The sequence below is a fragment of the Martes martes genome (genome assembly GCF_963455335.1).
Source record: "Martes martes genome assembly, chromosome: 10".
NCBI lineage: Eukaryota > Metazoa > Chordata > Mammalia > Carnivora > Mustelidae > Martes > Martes martes.
In genome coordinates, this window is record NC_137898.1 from 27,370 (window position 1) to 47,148 (window position 19,779).

At 64.9% G+C, this 19,779-nt stretch overlaps 3 protein-coding genes across 9 annotated transcripts; 1 reads left to right on the forward strand and 2 right to left on the reverse strand.

Moving 5' to 3' along the window:
• Positions 1-305: 305 nt before the first annotated feature.
• Positions 306-6,714, forward strand: PGGHG (protein-glucosylgalactosylhydroxylysine glucosidase). Of its 7 annotated transcripts, none has more exons than XR_013967567.1 (15): positions 306-600; positions 906-1,189; positions 1,513-1,723; positions 1,799-2,234; positions 3,110-3,229; positions 3,418-3,549; positions 3,766-3,877; positions 4,118-4,190; positions 4,280-4,416; positions 4,554-4,687; positions 4,811-4,906; positions 5,119-5,216; positions 5,341-5,508; positions 5,618-5,660; positions 5,966-6,714. XR_013967567.1 is itself a non-coding variant. In XM_080816706.1 (15 exons), exons 2-15 carry the CDS (start codon positions 931-933, stop codon positions 6,030-6,032), a joined length of 2,130 nt encoding a protein of 709 aa, XP_080672832.1. In that variant the 5' UTR covers positions 306-600; positions 906-930; the 3' UTR covers positions 6,033-6,714. The 7 variants fall into 7 exon arrangements, 3 of the variants coding, with proteins under 3 accessions (XP_080672832.1, XP_080672833.1, XP_080672834.1); XR_013967569.1 differs by having other exon boundaries at positions 5,379-5,508; positions 5,970-6,714; XM_080816706.1 differs by having other exon boundaries at positions 5,297-5,508.
• A 2,168-nt stretch (positions 6,715-8,882) lies between these two features.
• Positions 8,883-10,747, reverse strand: IFITM5 (interferon induced transmembrane protein 5). Its single transcript, XM_080817581.1, has 2 exons — positions 10,447-10,747; positions 8,883-9,381 (listed from the first exon to the last, which is right to left on the reverse strand). Exons 1-2 carry the CDS (start codon positions 10,636-10,638, stop codon positions 9,169-9,171), a joined length of 405 nt encoding a protein of 134 aa, XP_080673707.1. The 5' UTR covers positions 10,639-10,747; the 3' UTR covers positions 8,883-9,168.
• Positions 10,748-12,948: 2,201 nt separating this feature from the next.
• Positions 12,949-15,038, reverse strand: LOC308351908 (interferon-induced transmembrane protein 3-like; the record flags this gene model as incomplete). Its single annotated transcript, XM_080817858.1, is given in 4 exon segments — positions 12,949-13,216; positions 13,990-14,165; positions 14,791-14,864; positions 14,867-15,038. Coding segments are annotated over 4 exon segments (690 nt in total).
• Between the last annotated feature and the right edge of the window lie 4,741 nt (positions 15,039-19,779).

Here is a 19,779-nt window from a genome sequence, read left to right on the forward strand (position 1 = left end):
GCGCCGCCACCTCTCCGAAGGGGGGACACGGAAGCTCGTGGAGAGACGGAGGAAGCCGACGCCGGAGCGGGGCAAGCGCCGACCAAAGGCCCTGCCCCTCTCGTACCCGTCCCTGGACACCTCCTTGGGGTGCGAGTTCAAACTGTGCCGCCCGCGCACTTTCCCGCGAGCGCCCCCAGCGCAGCGGCAGCACCGGGTCTGCGCACGGACCAGCGCGGCCCGTCGCCCGCCAGCTGCCCCGCCCCGGGGGTGGGGGCCCGGCTGTCCCGCCCTGCGCGGCCCTGAGGGCGGGACCGCAAGGCCTTCCGGCGACGGGGCGGCTGCGAGCTGAGCGTCCTTCGCCGTGGAGGGGCCGCGCGGAGCGGGCTGGAGCCTGGGGACACACAGGGCCGCGGTGAGCCCCAGAGACCCTCCCCAGCCTGCCTCCCGGAGCCCCGGCTCCTGCCGCGGCCCGGCCCAAGGCCGCTGGCCTCCGCCCCCACCGCCCCGACCGCCCCGGGACCGCGCTGCGGCACATGCACCCCTCCTCCCCCCGCCCAAGCCGGCCTTCCTGAGGACCACCGTGCGGAAGACCGAGGCCTCCTCACTCCCCACTGACAGGTCGGGGCTCGTGGGGGTGTGGCTTGGAAAGAGCTGGAAGGTGGGAGTTTGGGGACCCAGCTGGGTGTCTGGAGATCAGTGTCAGGAGTTTGAGCATCTCTTAGGGCGGAAAGTGTTTCCTGGGGGGCTCAAAAGTGGAGTCTCTGCAAAATGCGAGCTGCCGAGGGGGCCCACACCCTCCCCACCAGCTGTCCCAGGCATCAGCCAGGCTGTGGGGTGGGAGGGGGGGGGGCTTGGGACTTTACAGACAGTCAAAAGAGGGAGGCCCAGCCAATTGTGGGGGCCACTGACTCCCCCTTTAACAGGCCACTCTGCTGAGCAAGGCTTTCCATGGAGGATGCCAGTGAGGACCCCACCGTATTCACTGCCCATTCTCTGCCCGGTGACCCCCGGCTCTTGGCCACCATGACCAACACATACCTGGGCACACGTGTGTATCATGACACACTGCATGTGAGTGGTGTGTACAATGGGGCTAGCGGGGACACACACCGGGCCGTTCTGCCAAGTCCCCTCAATGTCCAGCTGGAGGTCCCTGGAGACACAGGAGATCAGCTGACAGAGACCTTTGTCCTGGACACTAACACAGGTAACCAGCACCGCCCTGCTCCCCCACCTGAGCCATTGCTCCAGGTGACGGGATGGCAGCCCCGTCCTGCCACCTTCCAACTCAGGATGCCCGACTCACAAAGAACAGGAGGGCTTCAGCCCTGCAGGCCTCCTGAACCCGGGCAAGCGTGGCGTCCTCTGTTGTCTGTGCTGCTGGAGCTCTCCAGACAGGGCGGCTGGCGCTCAGAGGGCGGCTCCACCTCCCTGAGGGGCGAGTAGCTTTGTAACCGTCCTCACTGGCCCTCAGTGGGGCACGCAGGTTGCCCTGACACCCGCCCCCCGCCCCCCGCCGCCCATTCCCAGGCTCCTTTCTGCACACCCTAGAGGGCCCCAGCTTCCGGGCCTCCCAGCGCATCTACGCCCACCGCACGCTGCCTCACGTCATGGCCTTCAGCGTGTCCGTCTCCCGTGTGGCCGTGGGGGACTGCCCCGTCACGGTGCTGCTGCGGTCCGCCTTCTCCCCAGAAAGCCCGGACCTGGATCTGCATCTGGGTCCTGACTTCCAAGGAGCCCGGTGAGGAGGGGGTCAGGCCTGGCCAGGTAGACCGAGGAGGGAGCCGGTCCCTTAGACATGGCCACACTCTTGCAGGTATCTTTATGGCCGCACGCTAACCCCGGAGCAGCCTGGGGGGTCCCAGCAGGAGGTACACATGCTGTGGACACCGGTGCCCCCAGCCCTGGTGCTCGGGGAGAGAGAGCAAGACCGGACCTGGGAGTTCCTGACTGTGGTGGGTGGCAGCCAGGCTGAGGCCCGAGCCTGCCTTACCGAGGCCCTGCGGCTGCAGGCAGGGGGCGCTCTGTACCCCACCCATGCCCAGGCCTGGGCCCAGCTCTGGGCTGGCTGTGGCCTGGATGTGCTAGGGCCCCTACCCCTGCGCCAGGCCTTGCGTGGTGCCCTCTATTACCTGCTCAGTGCGCTGCCCCAGCCCGGGGCCCCAGGATACACCTGCCACGGCCTCAGCCCCGGGGGCCTGTCCAACGGGAGCCGAGAGGAATGCTACTGGGGCCACGTCTTCTGGGACCAGGTATGCACCAGTCCCCCCCGGGCACACAGCAGCCACAGACGGGGCGGGACGTGGGCACAGACGGTGCCGTGGCTAAGGGCACAGGCACAGCTGTTCTCTCTGCCCTCCCTGGGATGGGGCTGTGAACTGAGGAAGCACAGAGGCCATGGCAGAAGGGAAGGCTTCCTGGAGGAGGTGGAATGTCAACCAAAGATATGGGCGTTTGGTGGAAAAGAGTGATTCAGGCGGTCAGCGGGTACAAACAGCAGAGCTGAGAGGGTGTGGGGCATCCGCAGGGGCAGAAGGAGGAAGAACCGTTGTGGGGGCTGGGAGAGCCGTGAGGCGTGAACTGGGGAGCGATGCTGCCAGAGGTGTACTCCGGGAGGGCCCTCGTGGCTGCTGAGGGGAGCATGGGCAGAGGAGGGTGAGGACTCGGACAGGAGTGGGAGCCAGGAGAGCCTGGAGCTTGGTGTCCGCTGAGCGTGGGAGGGGTCCGAGCTGCTACCCCTGCTCATCAGACGCCTCAAGAAGCCGGTGCTGTGGCCCACCCTGGTGAGGCTGAGTCACTCCCTCCAGGTCGGGCAGCTAGTGGGCCGTGGGGCCACCCACGCAGCTTCTGACCTGAGCTCCTGGGGGCACCCAGATGCCTGCAGAGGACCGGACCGGAGGAGCACCTAGTCTGGAGGCTGGGACGTGGGGTGGGCAGGTGTGGAGGGCCCAGGGTGGACCCAGGGTGGACCCAGGGTGGGCAGCACAGGAAGAAGCTGGAAGGAGACGGGAGCTCTCAGGGAGGCAACGTGAGCAGCGCCGGCTCCGGCCAAGGCAGCGTGTGTGCGAGGGGAGGGACAGAAGGATGTGAGAGCTCTGAACGGGGGCCCTTCCTCACTCGCTGCCAGGACCTCTGGATGTTCCCAAACATTCTGATGTTCCACCCAGAGGCCGCCAGGGCCCTCCTGGAGTACCGTGTCAGGACCCTGGGCGGGGCCCTAGAGAATGCCCGGAAGCTGGGTTACCAGGTGAGTGGGCCCAGGCACCCACCCTGTGGAGCCCCTGAAGGACCTGATGTCCCCACATCCCTCCTAGGCCTGTACCCATCGCCTCAGGCTCCTCTCTGGGTGGGGAGAGCACTGGGAAGTGGGTGGGCCATCCCCGTGCCCCAAGGCCCTAGAAGAGTCAGGTCTGCGCCATGCCCCCAACCTCTCAGGGAGCCAAGTTTGCCTGGGAGAGTGCGGCTTCTGGTCTGGAGGTCTGCCCTGAGGACATTTATGGGACACAGGAGATTCACATCAATGGAGCTGTGGCATTGGCCTTCCAGCTATACTACCATGCCACCCAGGTGAGGGGATGCCATGCCCACCGGGCAGGACCCGCCCATCCAGCGGGGCCGTGCTCCGCTACCCCCCACCATGACTTGTTATCGGGGGCCAGACTTTCACTTCTGGGCACTCAGAAGGGTGGGCACCGGCAAGAAGTGCAGTAACCAATGAGAACTGGTCACTGGTGGTGTGGTCCTTGTCCCAGGTCCTTGTCCCAGCTTCTCCTGTTCCCCCAGGACGTGCAGCTCTTCCAAGAGGCTGGTGGCTGGGATGTGGTCAGGGCTGTGGCTGAGTTTTGGTGCAGCCGTGTGGAGTGGAGCCCTGAGGAGGGAACGTACCACCTGAAGGGTGAGGGCGCGAGGAGGGCGGGATAGTCGTGGGGAAGGGGCTTGGTCCCAGGGGAGGTCCAGTGGTAGAAGGGAGAGGCATGGACAGCTGTGGCAGGGAGAGTAGTTGGGGCAGGTGTGGTCCTCAGTTCAGCATGGGATCTCCGGCACCTGATGTGGCCAGGCCCACACTGGCTACTGGCATCAGGGGCAGGTCCCTAGGACCGTTCACTTAAGCACCATCCTGCACTTGTGTGCCCAGGAGTCATGCCCCCCGACGAATACCATTCAGGGGTCAACAACTCTGTGTACACCAACGTGCTGGTCCAGAACAGGTCAGACCAAGACCCTTGGCCAAACCTCCACCACGCAGAGGCCCAGCTGGGAGGACTCAGGCCATACCCTCTCCCTGCCTCTGCCCCAGCCTGCGCTTTGCTGCTGCCCTGGCCCAGGACCTGGGTCAGCCTGTCCCCAGCGAATGGCTGGCAGTGGCTGATAAGATCAAGGTGCCCTTTGACCCGAGGCAGAACTTCCACCCTGAGTTTGATGGGTACCAGCCTGGTGAGTGCACTGGGAGCTACTTCAGGGCCCCTTCACGCCTCCCACGGGACCTGTGTCCGCCCTGGCCGTCCCCGACCTGATGGAGCAGCCCCCCCTTCCTGCTCCCACCCGCGTCAGCAGCACCCGTCCCTCCCCAGGAGAGGAGGTGAAGCAGGCTGATGTCGTGCTCCTGGGTTACCCCGTCCCTTTCCACCTGAGCCCTCACATTCGCAGGAAAAACCTGGAGATTTATGAGGCTGTGACATCTCCAAGGGGCCCTGCCATGACCTGGGTAAGGAAACAGCAGGGGTGTGGGGTGGCGGTCCTCACAGCAACCCCGGCCCTCCCCCACTAGCCTCTCCCCTCCCCATGTGGTGGGCTTTGCCCCAGCATGTCCTCTGACCTCTGACCCCAGAGCATGTTTGCCGTGGGCTGGATGGAGCTGAAGGACCCCTGGCGGGCGCGGGACCTCCTGGAGAGATGCTTTGCCCACATAGCTGAGCCCTTCAAGGTAGCTGGGTCTCCATGTCAACTCACATGCTGGGTACACACCCACCTCCCCCTGTGGCCCTGGGCGGGTAGGAGTGGGAGCACAGCCTCAAGGGAGTCACAGCAGGGGCAGGTCCCTGGGGACTCGGGCCTGACCCTTGGAAGCAGGGGCAGCAGCCTCCCCGGGGGCCCGTATCCTGGGAGTCCGGCCACTAACTGCCTTGGCACATGCAGGTGTGGACGGAGAATGCAGACGGGTCGGGCGCTGTGAACTTCCTGACAGGCATGGGGGGCTTCCTGCAAGCGGCACTGTTTGGATTCACAGGGTTCAGGTGAGTGCATGTCTGGCCGAGAGCAGTCCCATTCCCCCCTCCCCACTGCCTGCTCTCACGAAAGTCTCCCCTCCCCCCAGGATCACCAGGGCTGGCGTGACCTTCGACCCCATATGTCTGGCAGGGGTGTCTGGAGTGTGCATCTGTGGCCTCTCTTACCAGGGGAACAAACTGGACTTCTCCTTCTCCAAGGGCTGTGTGACAGTTGAGGTCAAAGCCCGGGCGGGACCCTGGGCCCCACCCCTGGAGGCTGAGCTGTGGCCAACACACACTCGACTCCCCCTGCTCCCAGGTAGGCGGCTGCCCAGACTCCCCCAGGGGTCCAGAGCGGGTGAACCACCAGGGTAAGGGTAACCCCCCAGGCATGTGCCCCCACTCCAGGTGCCCTTCTCTCCCCGCAGGGCACAAAGTCTCCTTTCCCTGCTCAGCTGGACGGATACAAAGGTCAGTCCCAGAGGCAGCAAGTTCTGCTCCAAGAGTTTCCTAGGAGAATTTTTGAAGATGCTAGGCACCGGCCCCGAGCCCACAGGAACCCCGTGGGACACGGCTGGGTCCTCCATCCCCACCAGGGCCCTCACCCTGGCGCTGTCGTGGGTCGTGGGCACAGCACCTGAACAACCTGGGCTGCGGGGCTGTCTCCTGGGTCCTCGGATCTGGCCTCCCTCTGTGGGTGCCCCCAGCTGGCTGCAGCCAGCCCCGCCCTCATGGCCTGCTGCTCCCCTTCCTCCCACCCACTCTCCACCTGGCAGCCAGGCTCACAGGCTCCACGGAAAGTCTGAATTCGTTGGCCCGAAGTTGAGGATGGTCTGCCTCTAGCCTGAGCCCCTCCCCAGCCTGCAGCTTCCTCGAGGCCTCCCACTCAGCCACATCTGCACCTGCCTGTCTGGGCTGACACCTGCACCTGTACCCTTCCCCAGGACAGCCCAGGGTGGGGTCAGAGTGTGGCGGGCAGCTCTCCGGAGAAGGCAGAAATGGGGGCAAGCCGCCATGTGGAGGGTGGCCAGGGTGAGGAGCATGAGGCATGGTCCCCCGTGGAATTCCTTGGGACTCTCAGTTACAGACCAGAAAGGAACTTCATGTGTCATACAGACGAGGTCAGGCATGGCTGAATCCAGATGCGCTCAGCTTCTCAGTCCACGGCTCCTCCAGCCCTGGGGCAACTTCAGTAAGGCTGGACAGTCCCCGCCACAAGCCTTTCCTCAGCCCAGAAGAGAGGGGGCGGGGTGCAGAACAGGACCCTGCATCTCCCCTCTGACCAGCCAGAAGGACTGGGGCCAAGGGTGCGGGGTTCAAGGCCACCAGCCTGGGCCCATCTGTCCGACGGACTGCCTCTCCACCTGGGGCCTCAGCCCCTTGGTTGGCACATCCTGCTGGGGTCCTTGGGGGTTTCTCGAGAACGAGGTGAGATGGTACCTGCTGCCAAGATTTGGGTGAGGGCCGCCCCCCTGCGCCACGTCTCCTGAGGAATTAAAATCCCAGCTGGGACACGTGCATCTGCCATCAGGAGCTGCTGGTCTCCTTCCCTCTGAGCAGGAGGGCTGCCTGATGGCCAGGGCGGGTCGGGAAGAGCAGCCAGACCCTCATATGCTGGGCCTCCCGCCCTCCTCCCCTATTCTCCCTCCGTTCTTGGTGGAGAGTTGGTCCAAGTTCTCCAGGAAGCAGACACTGGGCATGCCAGCTGTAATGGACAGAGCCATGTGGGAGTGGGGAAGGAGCGGGGTGGAGGCGTCAGGGACCCCGAGGCTCGTGTCTGGTTCACCATGGGGAGCAGCGCGCGGGAGGAAGGGCGGCCTCCAAGGGAGCTCCGACGGCCCGGCTGCAGATCCTCGTGGATGTCAGTGCTGGTCCCCGAGAGCAGGTGGCCTCAGAGCCTGAAGCCAGCTCCTTGGCAGGGCTCGTCCGGGTGCCCGGGGCTCTCCCTCAACGGTCGGCTGTGGGGCAGAGGCTGAGGCCGACCTGCGAGAGCGGGGGTGGCAGCCGGGGACCATCCCCGTAGAGCAGATGCTTGTTCCCGTAGCCCTGGAGCAGGCGTGGGCACAGACCTCACAGGTGGGCTGGTGGGGAACCCCGCCCTCACGAGGTGCACGCAGCCTGACGCTTTTGCACACAGCATGTATGTGCGCCTGCGCGTGGGCACAGAGAGAGCTGACCCTCTGGGGGACCATGGCAAGGTGGTGGGGCACGAGTGCTGGCATGGACGGTCAGGGGTCTGTGGCAGCCAACTGCCTCAGCTTGATCAGGGCCCCTCAGCCTGCCCAGGAGACGGCCTGGGAGAGGGCGGACCACCGACACGCTCTGTGTCCTTGGCACTGGGCACAGGCCAGACTGTCTCTGTTCCCCACAGCAGATACGGGGACCGGCAGACCAGCCCATGCTTAGGACCATGTACCTGGTCACACACAAGCTGATCCCCACTCCCAGCCCGTGCGTCCAGCCCCAGTTGTCCCCTTCATGAGCCAAACCTGGAGCACAGGATCGGTGCTGTGTCCATCCTGTCCCAGCACTGGCACACTGCCCTCACCCCTGGTCCGGTGTGGGAGCAGCACCCAGCGTGGGCCAGTGCACCACCTCTGGCCCCAGGCCCTGGGCAGCAGGCACCCCTGCCTGCACGGGCTGGCTTGGAGCAGCGCTCACTCCGGCACAGGGCTGGGACGCTGCTTGCTGTGTGGCCAGGATGCCACCTCCGCTCGCACACCATGCACGCAGCTAGGCCGGCTGTTGGCTGTCACAGAAGAGGGGGTGCTCTGAGGCTCCAAGGGTAGCAGCTGGACAGACCCCCACACCCAGCCCAGGCAGATGGGCCGGCAAAGGGGGCTCCCTGGGTGGGGTACTCAAAACCCCGACCGCCCTGCTGTTAAGGCCCCTGCAATTAGCCTGCCCTGTCATTGGGCCAGCCACAGAGAGACCTAAGGGACTTGGTCCCAGCCACACAGGGTGTGTGCATGTGTTCAAGCAAACCCCATCTTTGCCAGGCTCTGCCGGCTTCCAGGAAGGGGGAGAAGGTGCACAAGGAGGTGGGGGGTACAAGGACGTGTGCCCGGCCCCAAGAATGCTCAGAAGGTGCCCCCCGCCGTGTTCACTCCCTGCCCAACTCTGTGTGTGTGTGAGGTATGTGTGCGAGGGACATGATTGTGGGCTTGTGTGTCTTTGTGTCCAGCCTCCCTGTGCCAGGAGGGAGGGAACCCACGGTGGGGACTGAAAACTAAAGGAATGCAGGCATCATAGGGACAGACATGACCTATGAGACAGAATGACCCAGAGAAGAAGGCTGGCCCTCGCCTGACCCACCAGCAAAAAATATGCAGGGTGAGGACAAGCGATGTCCCCTTCAGGGATCAGGCTTAACACAAGTGCACTCCCAGATAGGGAAGGGCACACATGTTCTGGAAGAGAGGCCACTAAACCACAGTGCCCAGCAGGGCAGCAGAGATCAAAAGCCCGAGTTCCCGGACTTCATTCTAAAATACGCAGGCGTCCCCACCCCAGAAGCCACAAGCCTCCCAGTGCCAAGCGAGGGCAGCAGCCGGGGCAGGGCCCAGCAGACAGAACCAGTCGTCCTAGCGCCAGGCTGCGTCATCCAGGGGATTTAGTTTGCGTGGTCCCCAGGGTGGTTCCTCTCAGGAAGAAACCCTCTCCCACCCCAGCAAAAAGCCCAAGATGCACTTTCTGGAACCAGGTGCTTTTAATTATGAAACCAAGCCTGAATGAGTCTGGTGATGAGGGGGGGGGGGGTCCAGCCTGGGCACAAGGAGGTAGGGGAGTGGGGACCATCAGGGCTGGAGTTGAGGCCACTGGGGTCCAAACAAGGGATCTTTGGGGTCAGCATTAGGTGCCCAGGGTGGGATGGTGGAGATAGGGTTCCAGGGGGTCAGGGTGGAGTCCCGGAGCAGGGCCCTGGGATTTGGTCCTGGGGTCAGGGTCCGTAGTCAGGACGTGGACAAGCCCCAGCCTATCAGTCATAGTCCGAGTCATCGAACTTGGTGCTGAAGAAGGCAGCGGAGTCCTTGGCCAGCCGGGACAGGTGTAGCGCGCCTGTCACCACCAGCGCCAGGAGCAGCAGCGGTGGCACCAGCGCCCACATCATGGCCAGGATGTTGTAGCACTTGGCTTTGGACCCCAGACGCCGGGCTGCCTCCAGGTCTCCGGCCACCTTCTGGTCCCGGGCCTGTGGACCAGGGGCAGGGCCGGGTCTCTACGTGCCCCGGGGCCCTGCCTCCTCCCACTCCTCCTGCAGACGCGGAGCCATCCTGGGCCAGCCTCAGCCTCCAAGGACCCTCTGTGGGGGAGAGTCCTGGGGTGCAGAGGGCCCTGAGGAGCAGCAGCCGGAGGGCTTTTGGTCGTAGGAGCCCCCAGCGTGTGAAAAGCCATTTGATGAAAGAGACCCCCTTGGGTAGCCCCCCACCACCTCTGTGCTCTTCTGGATGGACTAGACCCCCCTCAGGACCATAGCCCTGCCTCAACGGAGAAGCCCTCACGAGGCAAAGAGCTTGTCCACTGCTTGGCTAAGGGAGTGGCCTTCTCACAGGCGTCACCCCCTGGGAAGCCCCTCCCCCCACGAGCCTCTGGGGGCCGACGGAAAAGCAACTCCCCCAGAGACCCCCCACCGGCCCACCTTGATGGAGAGGCCACCCCCCCAGAGCCCCCCACCGGCCCACCTGGAGGGAGAGGCCACCCCCCCAGACCCCCCACCGGCCCACCTGGATGGAGAGGCCAGACCCCCCACCAGCCCACCTGGATGGACAGGCCACCCCCCCAGAGCCCCCCACCGGCCCACCTGGAGGGAGAGGCCACCCCCCCAGACCCCCCACCGGCCCACCTGGATGGACAGGCCACCCCCCCAGACCCCCCACCGTCCCACCTGGATGGAGAGGCCACCCCCCCAGACCCCCCACCGGCCCACCTGGATGGACAGGCCACCCCCCCAAACCCCCCACCGGCCCACCTGGATGGAGAGGCCACCCCCCCAGACCCCCCACCGACCCACCTTGATGGAGTAGGCCACCCCCCCAGACCCCCCACCGTCCCACCTTGATGGAGTGGCCACCCCCCAGACCCCCCACCGGCCCACCTGGATGGAGAGGCCAGACCCCCCACCAGCCCACCTGGATGGACAGGCCACCCCCCCAGACCCCCCACCGGCCCACCTGGATGGAGAGGCCACCGCCCCAGAGACCCCCCACCGGCCCACCTGGATGGAGAGGCCACCCCCCCAGACCCCCCACCGACCCACCTTGATGGAGTAGGCCAGCGCCAGGAAGCCGAGGCAGCACAGGTTCAGGTAGAGCGTGCTGAACACCGACCAGATCAAGTGGTCTCGAGGTGGGGGTCTGGGCGCCCCCAGGGTGAGGGCCGTGTGGGCAGCGCCGTCTGCCTTGTGGGCCGTCGGGGCCCGGGGGTCCTCGCGGGGGTACGACGTGTCCATGGGTTCCAGCGCCGTCTCCTCCTCGCTCCGGCTCCCGCTTCGAGGGTGGGCGCCCCGGGCGGCTTATAGCCCTGCTGCCCCCTCCCGAAGCCCGGCCTGGCGCCGCCCGCTAAATATAACGACAAATTACAGCCCGGCGCCGCCGAGAGCGCGGGCCCGCCCCGCCGCCCCCCGTCCCCCGCCGCGCGAACCCCTCCCCGCCCTGGAGCCCCCGCCGAGCCCCTGCCCCGCGGCCAAGAGGAGTCGGAGGGGCCATCTCGGGGCTGCGGGTGGGGATGTGTCGCCTCAGCTGCGGAGGAGGGCGGCAGACCCCCCAGGGTTGGGCTCTGTCCCCAGAACCCAGAGTTCGGGCTTGGCCATCCCGGGATCTCCTCGGCTCACCCGCGTCCCGCCTTGGCATCCCAGAGGTCCCTGCCCCTGTGCTGGTGGGAGGACACCGGCCCCAGCTGGAGGGAAGCAGGGCTGCGGCATGGGGGGGGTTGGCCGGGGAGGAGGGGGCACCCCAGCACCAGCGGTGCCGCCGCTGTCGGGTGCTGCCCCGAGGTCTGAGCTCTGCTGTGCGCCCGACCTCCCTCGCCGCGGCCAGACAGCTGCTTCTCAGCCTCCGTGGCTGGTTCGTGCTGCGCTCCCCGTCCTCCGAGGTTTGGAAGGGTGAGCTCAGGGCTCTGTTCTGGGCTCCCTCTGGAGGGCCCAGCAAGCCCTCGGCTGTCCATGCCACCCTGCGCCACTGACGTTTACAACAAGGGGCCAGACCCCACTGCGCGTCCCCGGCTCACATACCGACAGAAAGGCTCGCCCGCCTCACGAGAGACCTCGGTTCCCATCCCCCAACCTCCCGTCTTCCTCAGCTGGGGTTGTTATAAAAAGTACACAGACTGGGTGCCTCACAAACAATAGAAATTTACTTCCCACAGGTCTGGAAGCAGGAAGTCAGGTTCTGGTGAGACCCTCTTCCTGGTTGCCTTCCGCTAACTTCTCAGTGTGTGCTCAGGGGCTAGGGAGCTCTGTGGGTCTCTGATAACAACATGAGGGCTCTTCCCGCATGACCCAATTACCTCCCAAAGCCCCCACTTCCTGCTACCAACACTGGGCATTAAGATTCCAAGATACAAATTTTGGAGGACAAAAACCAGGGCCCCCACAGAGAGTTTGACTTGGACCTGCCATAATTCCTAGGACCCATTGTGTCCCACCAGAAAGAGGGGCCAGGATGTTTTGCCTGTTGAGGTATTGTGATTTACATTAAGAAACACGTATTTCTCCATCCCGGTTTCTGGCGCACAACCCCTAAAACCCTTGGCATTTCTGAAGGGATAAAGGTGTCTCTTGTTAATGAGGTGGCTTGGTTGGGGGCGGGGGACTCTCGCGTAAGGAGGAAGGCTGGCTGCCCGGAGAGCCAACCAAGGGATCAGAGAGCTGGTGCCGGCCCACCCTGTGACTTCTGGGGTGGGTTCCCTCGCCAAAGGCCAATGAGCTAGCCAGCCCGTGGCTAAGTAACGAAGCCTCCATAAAACCCCAAGGACAAGGTTTTGAGAACTTCGGGATGGGGCACACGTGGAGACCCGGGGAGGGGTGTGCCCGGCAGGACCCGCAGGACCGTGAACCTTTCCCCAGACCTCACCCTGGGCATGTCTGTCGGGCTGTTCCTGACTTGGATCCTTTTGTAATCGGCTGGGGATCTCGTAAGTGACATGTTTCCCTGAGTTCTGTGAGCTGCCGTGGCGAATGACTAGAACCAAGAAGTCGCAGGAACCTCGGATTTATAGCCACTTGGTCAGAAGCCCAGGTGACAACCCTGACTTGTGCCTGGCCCAGAAGTGGGGGAAGGAGGACAGTCTCCTAAAACTGAACCCTAACCTGTGGGATCTGACATTACCCATGGGTAGATAGTGACCGCACTGCTGGTGTCCAGCATTTGCTTAGTACTCTCTGGGCAGTCCCCCACGCATTGGAATTGGGTTGTTAAACTTAAAAATAAAACTGCCAGTTATTTTACCAGCAAAAGGGTTTATCTGGGAATAGCAGAAAATTGCAATTCTGGAAAAGCAAGCTATGGCAAAACCATAGATAAGTCCCCAGAAAAGAGCAAAGTTCTTCTATAGGTAGAGGGGGTGGAGTTGGGAGGCTCAAACCAGAAGTCCGTTGGAGAGAACTGGAAGTCATAGCCTAGTGGCTTCTCTTAGGTTGAACGTGATCAGCGCTTCTTGGCTGGGCTTGGCTCCCATGGCCTGAGCTGTGACGGGCTCTCGTGGGCTGAGTTGTTCTCCCATGGGCTGGGCTCGGCCCTCGCTCACTGGCCGGGCTCGGCCCTCACTGGCCGGGCTGTGATCGGCTCTCGTTGGCCGGGCGGTCCGGTCGGACGCGGCCACCTCGTCCCACCGCGAAGGCGGAGGCTGCGCGCAGGCGGTGGCGGCGGGAGACCGGCGTCCGCTGCGCGCCAGTTGGAACCGCAGGGGCAGGAACCCGCGTTACATCCTGGGCTGGGCCCGGGGTCCACCAGTCCCCTCGGATCCCTGGGTTTCCAGGCCCGGAGATGGCCTCCGGGCGCTGCAGGGGCGGCGGAGCTGGGGATCCGGGGCTGGAGGGAGGCCGCACACAGACCGAGGGTGCACGTCCCGTCCAGGCCGAGACCGTCCCCTCCCGTCGCAGAGGCGCGCGGCGGCCCCGATTCTGTGACCCGCGCTGAGCTCGGCGGGGATGGAGAGAAGCCCGGAGAAGCCCGGACCCCGTCCACCACAGGAGCCCGAAGTCCCCCGTGCTCAGGACACAGCCCGCGGCCAGTCCCGGCGCACGGGAGGGGCGCCCACCTCCCCAGGAGCCCGCGGGAGAGCCGCCCCCTCCGCGAGCAGGGACCGCGCCGTGGTGGCAGGGGATGAGCCGCGGTGGGAGGGGCACCCCCAGACCCTGCGGAGGGCAGCCCGTCAGGACTTGGGCCGGGCAGCGCTGGGGCCACAGGGGGCCATCCCCGCCCCGCACAGCCCCGGGCGGCTTCCCTCCGGGTGTGTGCATCGGCAGGGTTGGTGGGGACCGCTCCTGGGGCACAGTGGGTCCACAGCACAGACCTCTGGGAAGAGGGAGCTTGGCCTAAAACCAACGTTCATGTGTTGCCGCAGCCGGAGGCCAGATACAGGCCGGGCCTCAGCCCAAGCCCACCCGCCCCACCCGTAACACAGAGCGGAGTACAGGGGGGCAGTGGGGCACATGCTCTCAGAGGCAGGGTGGGGGACTGTGAAAGCAGGGCACCCCACACACAAGCGTTTTATTGACTGCAACGGTAGACTGACGCGGACAGAAAGGCTGAGGCCCGGGGGACAGCCTCAGGCCACGGGCAGCTCCTAGTAGCCTCCATACTGTCTGACCATCTCGGAAATCGTCTGCGAAATCATCAGCGATCCAGTGACAAAAAGGGTGATGAACGTGATGGTCAGCGGGAGGCCCAGGACCAGGGCCCAGATGTTCAGGCACTTGGCGGTGGAGGCATAAGTCCGGGCCCCAATCATGTCACCCACCATCTTCCGGTCCCTGGACTGCAGGGGAGAGATGAAGTGTGGGGTCAAGACAGGGTCCTCAGGTGCCTCCTCCTCCCCACCCCGGGGTGGTCCCTGCCCAGAGCAGCAGGGTCAACCTGCCCTTCACCCTGCCCGTTGCCTGGAGCCTGAGCAGGAACGACCCCCCCACCCCCCTGCGTGGGCCCCTCCCTCCTGGGGCCTCCCTCTCCTTCCTCAGCCTTGCAGCCTCTCAGGGGACCCCAGGGCTTGTCCTCCCTCTGCTTCCGGCCCCTTCACTGGCCTCACACCCTACGGCCATGGGTGGGGGCCGTTTCCTGTGAGTTTCTTTGTGCTTTCTGGGAGAGCCTTAGAGCCTCAAGTGCATCCGAGGGGTGTGACTTCCAGCAGTGGTCAGTAGGGGAAGTCCTTGGAATCCTGGGGACAAAGGCTGCTCATGGCCATCCCCAGGCCCCCTCCTGCAGCCTCACTGCAAACACACGCGCGCACACACTCGCTCACATCGTACACAGTCACTCACACGCACACATACACACAGTCCTGTACACGCACGCACCAGCGCGCACACACGTGCGCACCCTCTGGCTAGGCACAACCCCGAGGGCACCTGCACCTCCCGGGAGAGCCCCCGCACACGCACACGCACCTTCACAGAGTAGGCGAAGGCCGCAAAGCCCAGGCAGCACCAGTTCAAGAAGATGGTGTTGAACAGGGACCAGAGATGTGGTCTGGCACAGCTGTCTCACCACGGATGTTGATCACGGTGGTGGTCACGGGCGCCGAGCTCTGGGGGAGCCCGAGCACAGGCACCTCGTGCTCCTCCTTGAGCATCTCGTAGGTCGGGGTGACGCCGGCGTGGGTGGCAGAGAAGAAGAGCTGGGCGTTGCGGCTCATGGTGGGACACGGAGACCCTGTGGTGTGGACGCGAGCACCCGACCGGCCGTGCTCCAGACCCTCCCTTCTCCAGTAGTTTCGATTTCTCCAAAGATTCCTTTTCTGGTGTTGGGGAAATTGGGAATGGGCTGGGTCCCGGGAGGCAGGCCCAACTGTTCAGTGTCGGGTTACACCAGTGCGGCCCGGCAGGAGGGCGGAGGTCCCAGGGGGCTGGTGGTCCCAGGGCCTCGTGTGTCTGCTCCCCCACGCCTCACTCAGGGTGGAGAGCGGGTCCTCCGGGCCTTCCCCAGCTTGTGCGTCTCCCCACCCTCGCCCCCTTGTAAGGACCTATTTTATATTTCAGCAAGAGGCTTTCATTGAGGTTAAACAAAACCCTTGTTGTTTAACCCTTACACTGCCCCTGCTCCCCTTCCCCCAGGGGATTCACTTAAAAACAAGTCCCGGAAACCAGCTCCAGGTAACAAAGCCCAGATACAAGGGTGGGTCAGGCCAGGTGGAGACGTGGATCAGTGGGGGGGGTTGCATACTGTCTCCCTAGCTGCCAAGCAGTATGGGCCCCGCCCTTTGGGAACCCTTTTGGCGCCAATCCTAGTCAAGGTGTAATAGGTTGATTCAAATGTCTACTAGGGAAAATTGTAATTCAGTGGGTCACCTAGCATCACTGTGGAGTTTCCTATGTGTGTTACAATCTCATTGGCCACTTGTGCGTGGCCAGGCCCGACCGCATGGCCTTTGCCCTTAAAAGCTAGACTGTGAAACAGAGAAGGGTCGCCCTCTCTTGCAAGAGGTGCGTCCCCGTACGTTCAGTCTGATTCTTGATGCTTGGCGTGACATAAAGCTTTGCTTGACCTTCGCTTTGTATCAGTCTCGCTCTTTAATCACGGACCCATTATTGGGGCATAACACCCCCAACCCAGGCCCACACCTGCTGCAGGCCCCTCAGGCTCCATCCAGACTCCAGCCCCCAGAGAGAGCCCCCAAGCCTCAAAGCCCACCCCTCAGGGGTCACAGGCCTCCTGTCTGTTGACCTGACCTGGTTCTGAAGTCCCTGCTGGGGGCCGGGGGGCCGGGGGGCCGGGGGGGGGTGTGTTTTATGCGCGCAGGTCAGGCCCAGCAGCCTGTTGTGTTTCCTGTCCTGGAAGGCACCTCCAGGGTCACTGGGAGTGAGATCACTGGGCGCTCTGGGACCTGAGGAGCCCACCGTGGTGGGAGACAGGAGACTCCGGGCCAGGCGGCAGCCACTGGGAGCACGTGGCCGGCACACTGAGCACGCCCAGCTGTCCTCCTCACCCCTGCCCCCACCGGGTCACTAGGCGTTGCTCTGTGGTTCCAGGAGGACGTCCGGCCTCCCTGGCTGTCGGGCCCGGGCCGGCTTCTCAGGAGAGCGTCACCTCAGGTCAGCAGCCAGGACTTCACTCTTCCTAAGAGTGAAGGCTCAGCCGACCTCTTGCTGCCTGTGGTCCTGGCCTGCATGGAGCGGGGGTGGGGAGCCGACGGCCCAGGCCTGGCCTGGCCTGTTAGGAGCTCTTGCCCTCACCCCGGAGGCCCAGCTGGCTCGCGGCCCCCAGACCAGCATCAGGTCTGGGTCTCTGGCCCCGGTCGCCCATTTTCCAGGTTTCCACCATTTCAGCCCCCTGCCTGGGTTCCCCCTCACAGGTGTCATCTGCTTCCCGCCTCGGAGTTCCCCGAGTGACCACCGGGGTTCCCCCCAGTCAGGTGTCCCTGGAACCCAGTCTTCTGTTAAATCCTGTCTGTGTGTGGTGCCGATGTCCTGTGGACCCACTGTGCCCCAGGAGCGGTCCCCACCAACCCCGCCCGAGTGCACACCCGGAGGGAAGCCGTCCCCCAGCCCGTGCGGGGCAGGGATGACCGCCCCAGCGCTGCCCGGCCCAAGTCCTGACGGGCTGCCCTCCGCAGGGTCTGGGGGTGCCCCTCCCACCGCGGCTCATCCCCTGCCACCACGGCGCGGTCCCTGCTCGCGGAGGGGGCGGCTCTCCCGCGGGCTCCTGGGGAGGTGGGCGCCCCTCCCGTGCGCCGGGACTGGCCGCGGGCTGTGTCCTGAGCACGGGGGACTTCGGGCTCCTGTGGTGGACGGGGTCCGGGCTTCTCCGGGCTTCTCTCCATCCCGGCCGAGCTCAGCGCGGGTCGCAGAATCGGGGCCGCCGCGCGCCTCTGCGACGGGAGGGGACGGTCTCGGCCTGGACGGGACGTGCACCCTCGGTCTGTGTGCGGCCTCCCTCCAGCCCCGGATCCCCAGCTCCGCCGCCTGGGTCCCGCCGCCCCTGCAGTGCCCGGAGGCCTTCTCCACGCCCGTCTAGGAGTCCCCACACCCCCCCCCCCGAGGAAGGCCAGTGTCTGCCTGCCTCTCTGCCCACTGACCATTCCCTTCATACTGGGCTTCAGGACACCCTGGCATGGGCCTGTGTTGCAGTCGCATCTCTGTCTGGCTTTCTGCTTCACACTGAGCTGCCCACGGAGAACCAGGCCAAGAATTCTTCCTTCCCATCCTCAGGTTCCAAGGGGTTGTCCCTGCAGGCCGGGCAGGAGTCGAGGGACAGGTGTGGGACAGCAGTTGGATGACGCGGGTAGAGCAAACGTCCTCACTGATCTGGAATGTTCTGCTCCAGGCCTCTCGTGGGCCCCGGCAGGGGCAGGTGCGGGCCCACTCAAAGCTCTGACTTGGTGGGTCCAGTACAGCCCTGCTCATGGTGGGTAGGTCGGCCCCAGGGACACCTGGTGGCCCACGTCCGTTTTCAGAGAGAAGACAGGAATGGCTACGGCCGGTGACAGTCCCCAGCCCTAAGGACAGCTGGTGTCAGGTGCAGCAGTCACACGCGGGGCCCCCACTGGGTCACTGTGAGGCAGTCCGCTGTGTCTGCCAGGCTCCGTCTGGGTCTGAGGGTCAGACTGGGGATGAAGCGGAGGTTCAGTGGGACCAGGGCCCCTGTACCCATCAGGCTGGAGTGTGGCCCTGATTTCTGATGTTTTTTATCTCTCTCCCAGCTGGAGGTGGGGAGTAGGGAGCGGACGTCCCCCACCTGGTCAGCCCACCAGCCAGCCGCCATTTACTTGTGGTGCCGTTACTGATCTGAGGAGTGGGAAAGCCTCCTGGGAAGGAGTAAGAGTCCCACGGAGAGACTGACGTGGGCCTGGAGCCCCATGATTCCTTGAAACGTATGTGTTCCGCCTGAAAGAGGGGCCAGGATAGTGCTTTGCCTGCTGGGATATTCACCTGGGCTCTGAGCCCGGCACTTTCTCTGGTGCACCCGTCCCACGTCCTCCCGGGCCCAGTAGAAAGCACCTGCCCTGGCTGCCGTGGGGACATGGGGAGGGGTGGGATTTTGCACAAAGCTCTTGGTGGCCGGACCCTTCCAACCGCGGGCTCCAGCCTCCCTCAGTGGTTGGATTTTGTCTGAGACCAGCTCACAGCAGAGCTCAGGCCCGTGTTCCTGCGGAGACGCCGTCTCAGGGCCCTGGTTCCCCTCCTCGCTTCCTTGGCTGGAAGACGCTGCATCATATGCCTGGGCTTCTGTCTGGCCTCTTGGAACAGGCTGTAAAGGGCTCCAGGGTCCTGCTGCCGGGTCCTGTGGCCGTTCCAGCCCTTGGCAGCCTGCCCGGCCTTCGCGCCCCGTTAACGGCGCTCCCGTCGCACCGTCCATCCTGGGGCGGAGGAGGTCACCTTGCTCTCCACCGAGTCCCATGGCTGGCCCTCACCGTCCATCTGCCTGGCATAGCCGCGTGCGGGGTTTTCGAGCTTCCCGTGCTCCGTCCTGGAGTTCAGGATGGACCCTGGGCAGGACAGTGGGAGATGGGGCCATCCCTCCGAGGGGGCTCCAGGAACGTGGTGTAGAGTCCCCATTAGATGAGGTAGAAACTGGGAACGGTGAGCTGGAGGGGAGACTGACGGTGGGACACTCTGCCAGATCCCAGGGGCCCTACTCGTCGCCCCGGGTCCGGGGAGGTGGGAGCCACCGCAGGCAGGGCGCTGGGGCTGGTGGTGGCACCCTCCCCGACCCCAGCCGGCCCCCCAGCAGCCAGAAGCAGGTCCTTCCAGCCTCGCCCGTACGGCCCCCCTGCCCTGGGGCAGTCCTGCTGCTGCTCACGGTGCTGGACCCCGGGGATCGGGCGCCCGTGCCCTTTGCAGGCCAGCCGGGGGATCTCCAGGCAGCGGCCAGCCCAGGGGCCCGGTGCTGCACACGTGGACACGGGGGCTGTGCTCATGGTGCCGTCCGTCCCTCAGGGCTTCTGGGACCAAACACGGAACCCAGCGTGACCACTGCTGACTTCAAGGGGAGCCCCGGGACTGGCCCGGTCCCACTGCTGGCTGCCCCAGAGGGCAAGGCGCCCGTGGAGAAGGGGTTTCCACACTGACACCCGCCCGTGGCCGCCCGGGCTTCTCCAGCCTCTCCAGGGTGGCTGTGGGAGTGGGTCCCCCACCCACCCCCTGTGGGGCCTCAGACAGGAACACCCGCCTGGGGCCAGATCCTCCTGCACGGGGCAGAGGATGGCCCCCACCCCCCCACGGGCAGCCCAGCCTCTGACAAAAGCTCCCACCCAATGCCCAAGGGTCCCTGGTGTCAGGGAGGCCCTCCCCGGGGCCCTAGGCAGCTTCTCCACCCTGCAGGGCCCGGCCAGGTCGGGCGGAGGGAGTGAGGCCTTCCGCTCAGGCTTCCTGTCCCTGGGGCTTAGCTGCCGGGTCTGACAACTGGCTTCTGCAGTCAGTCCACAGCCCAGAGCTCTA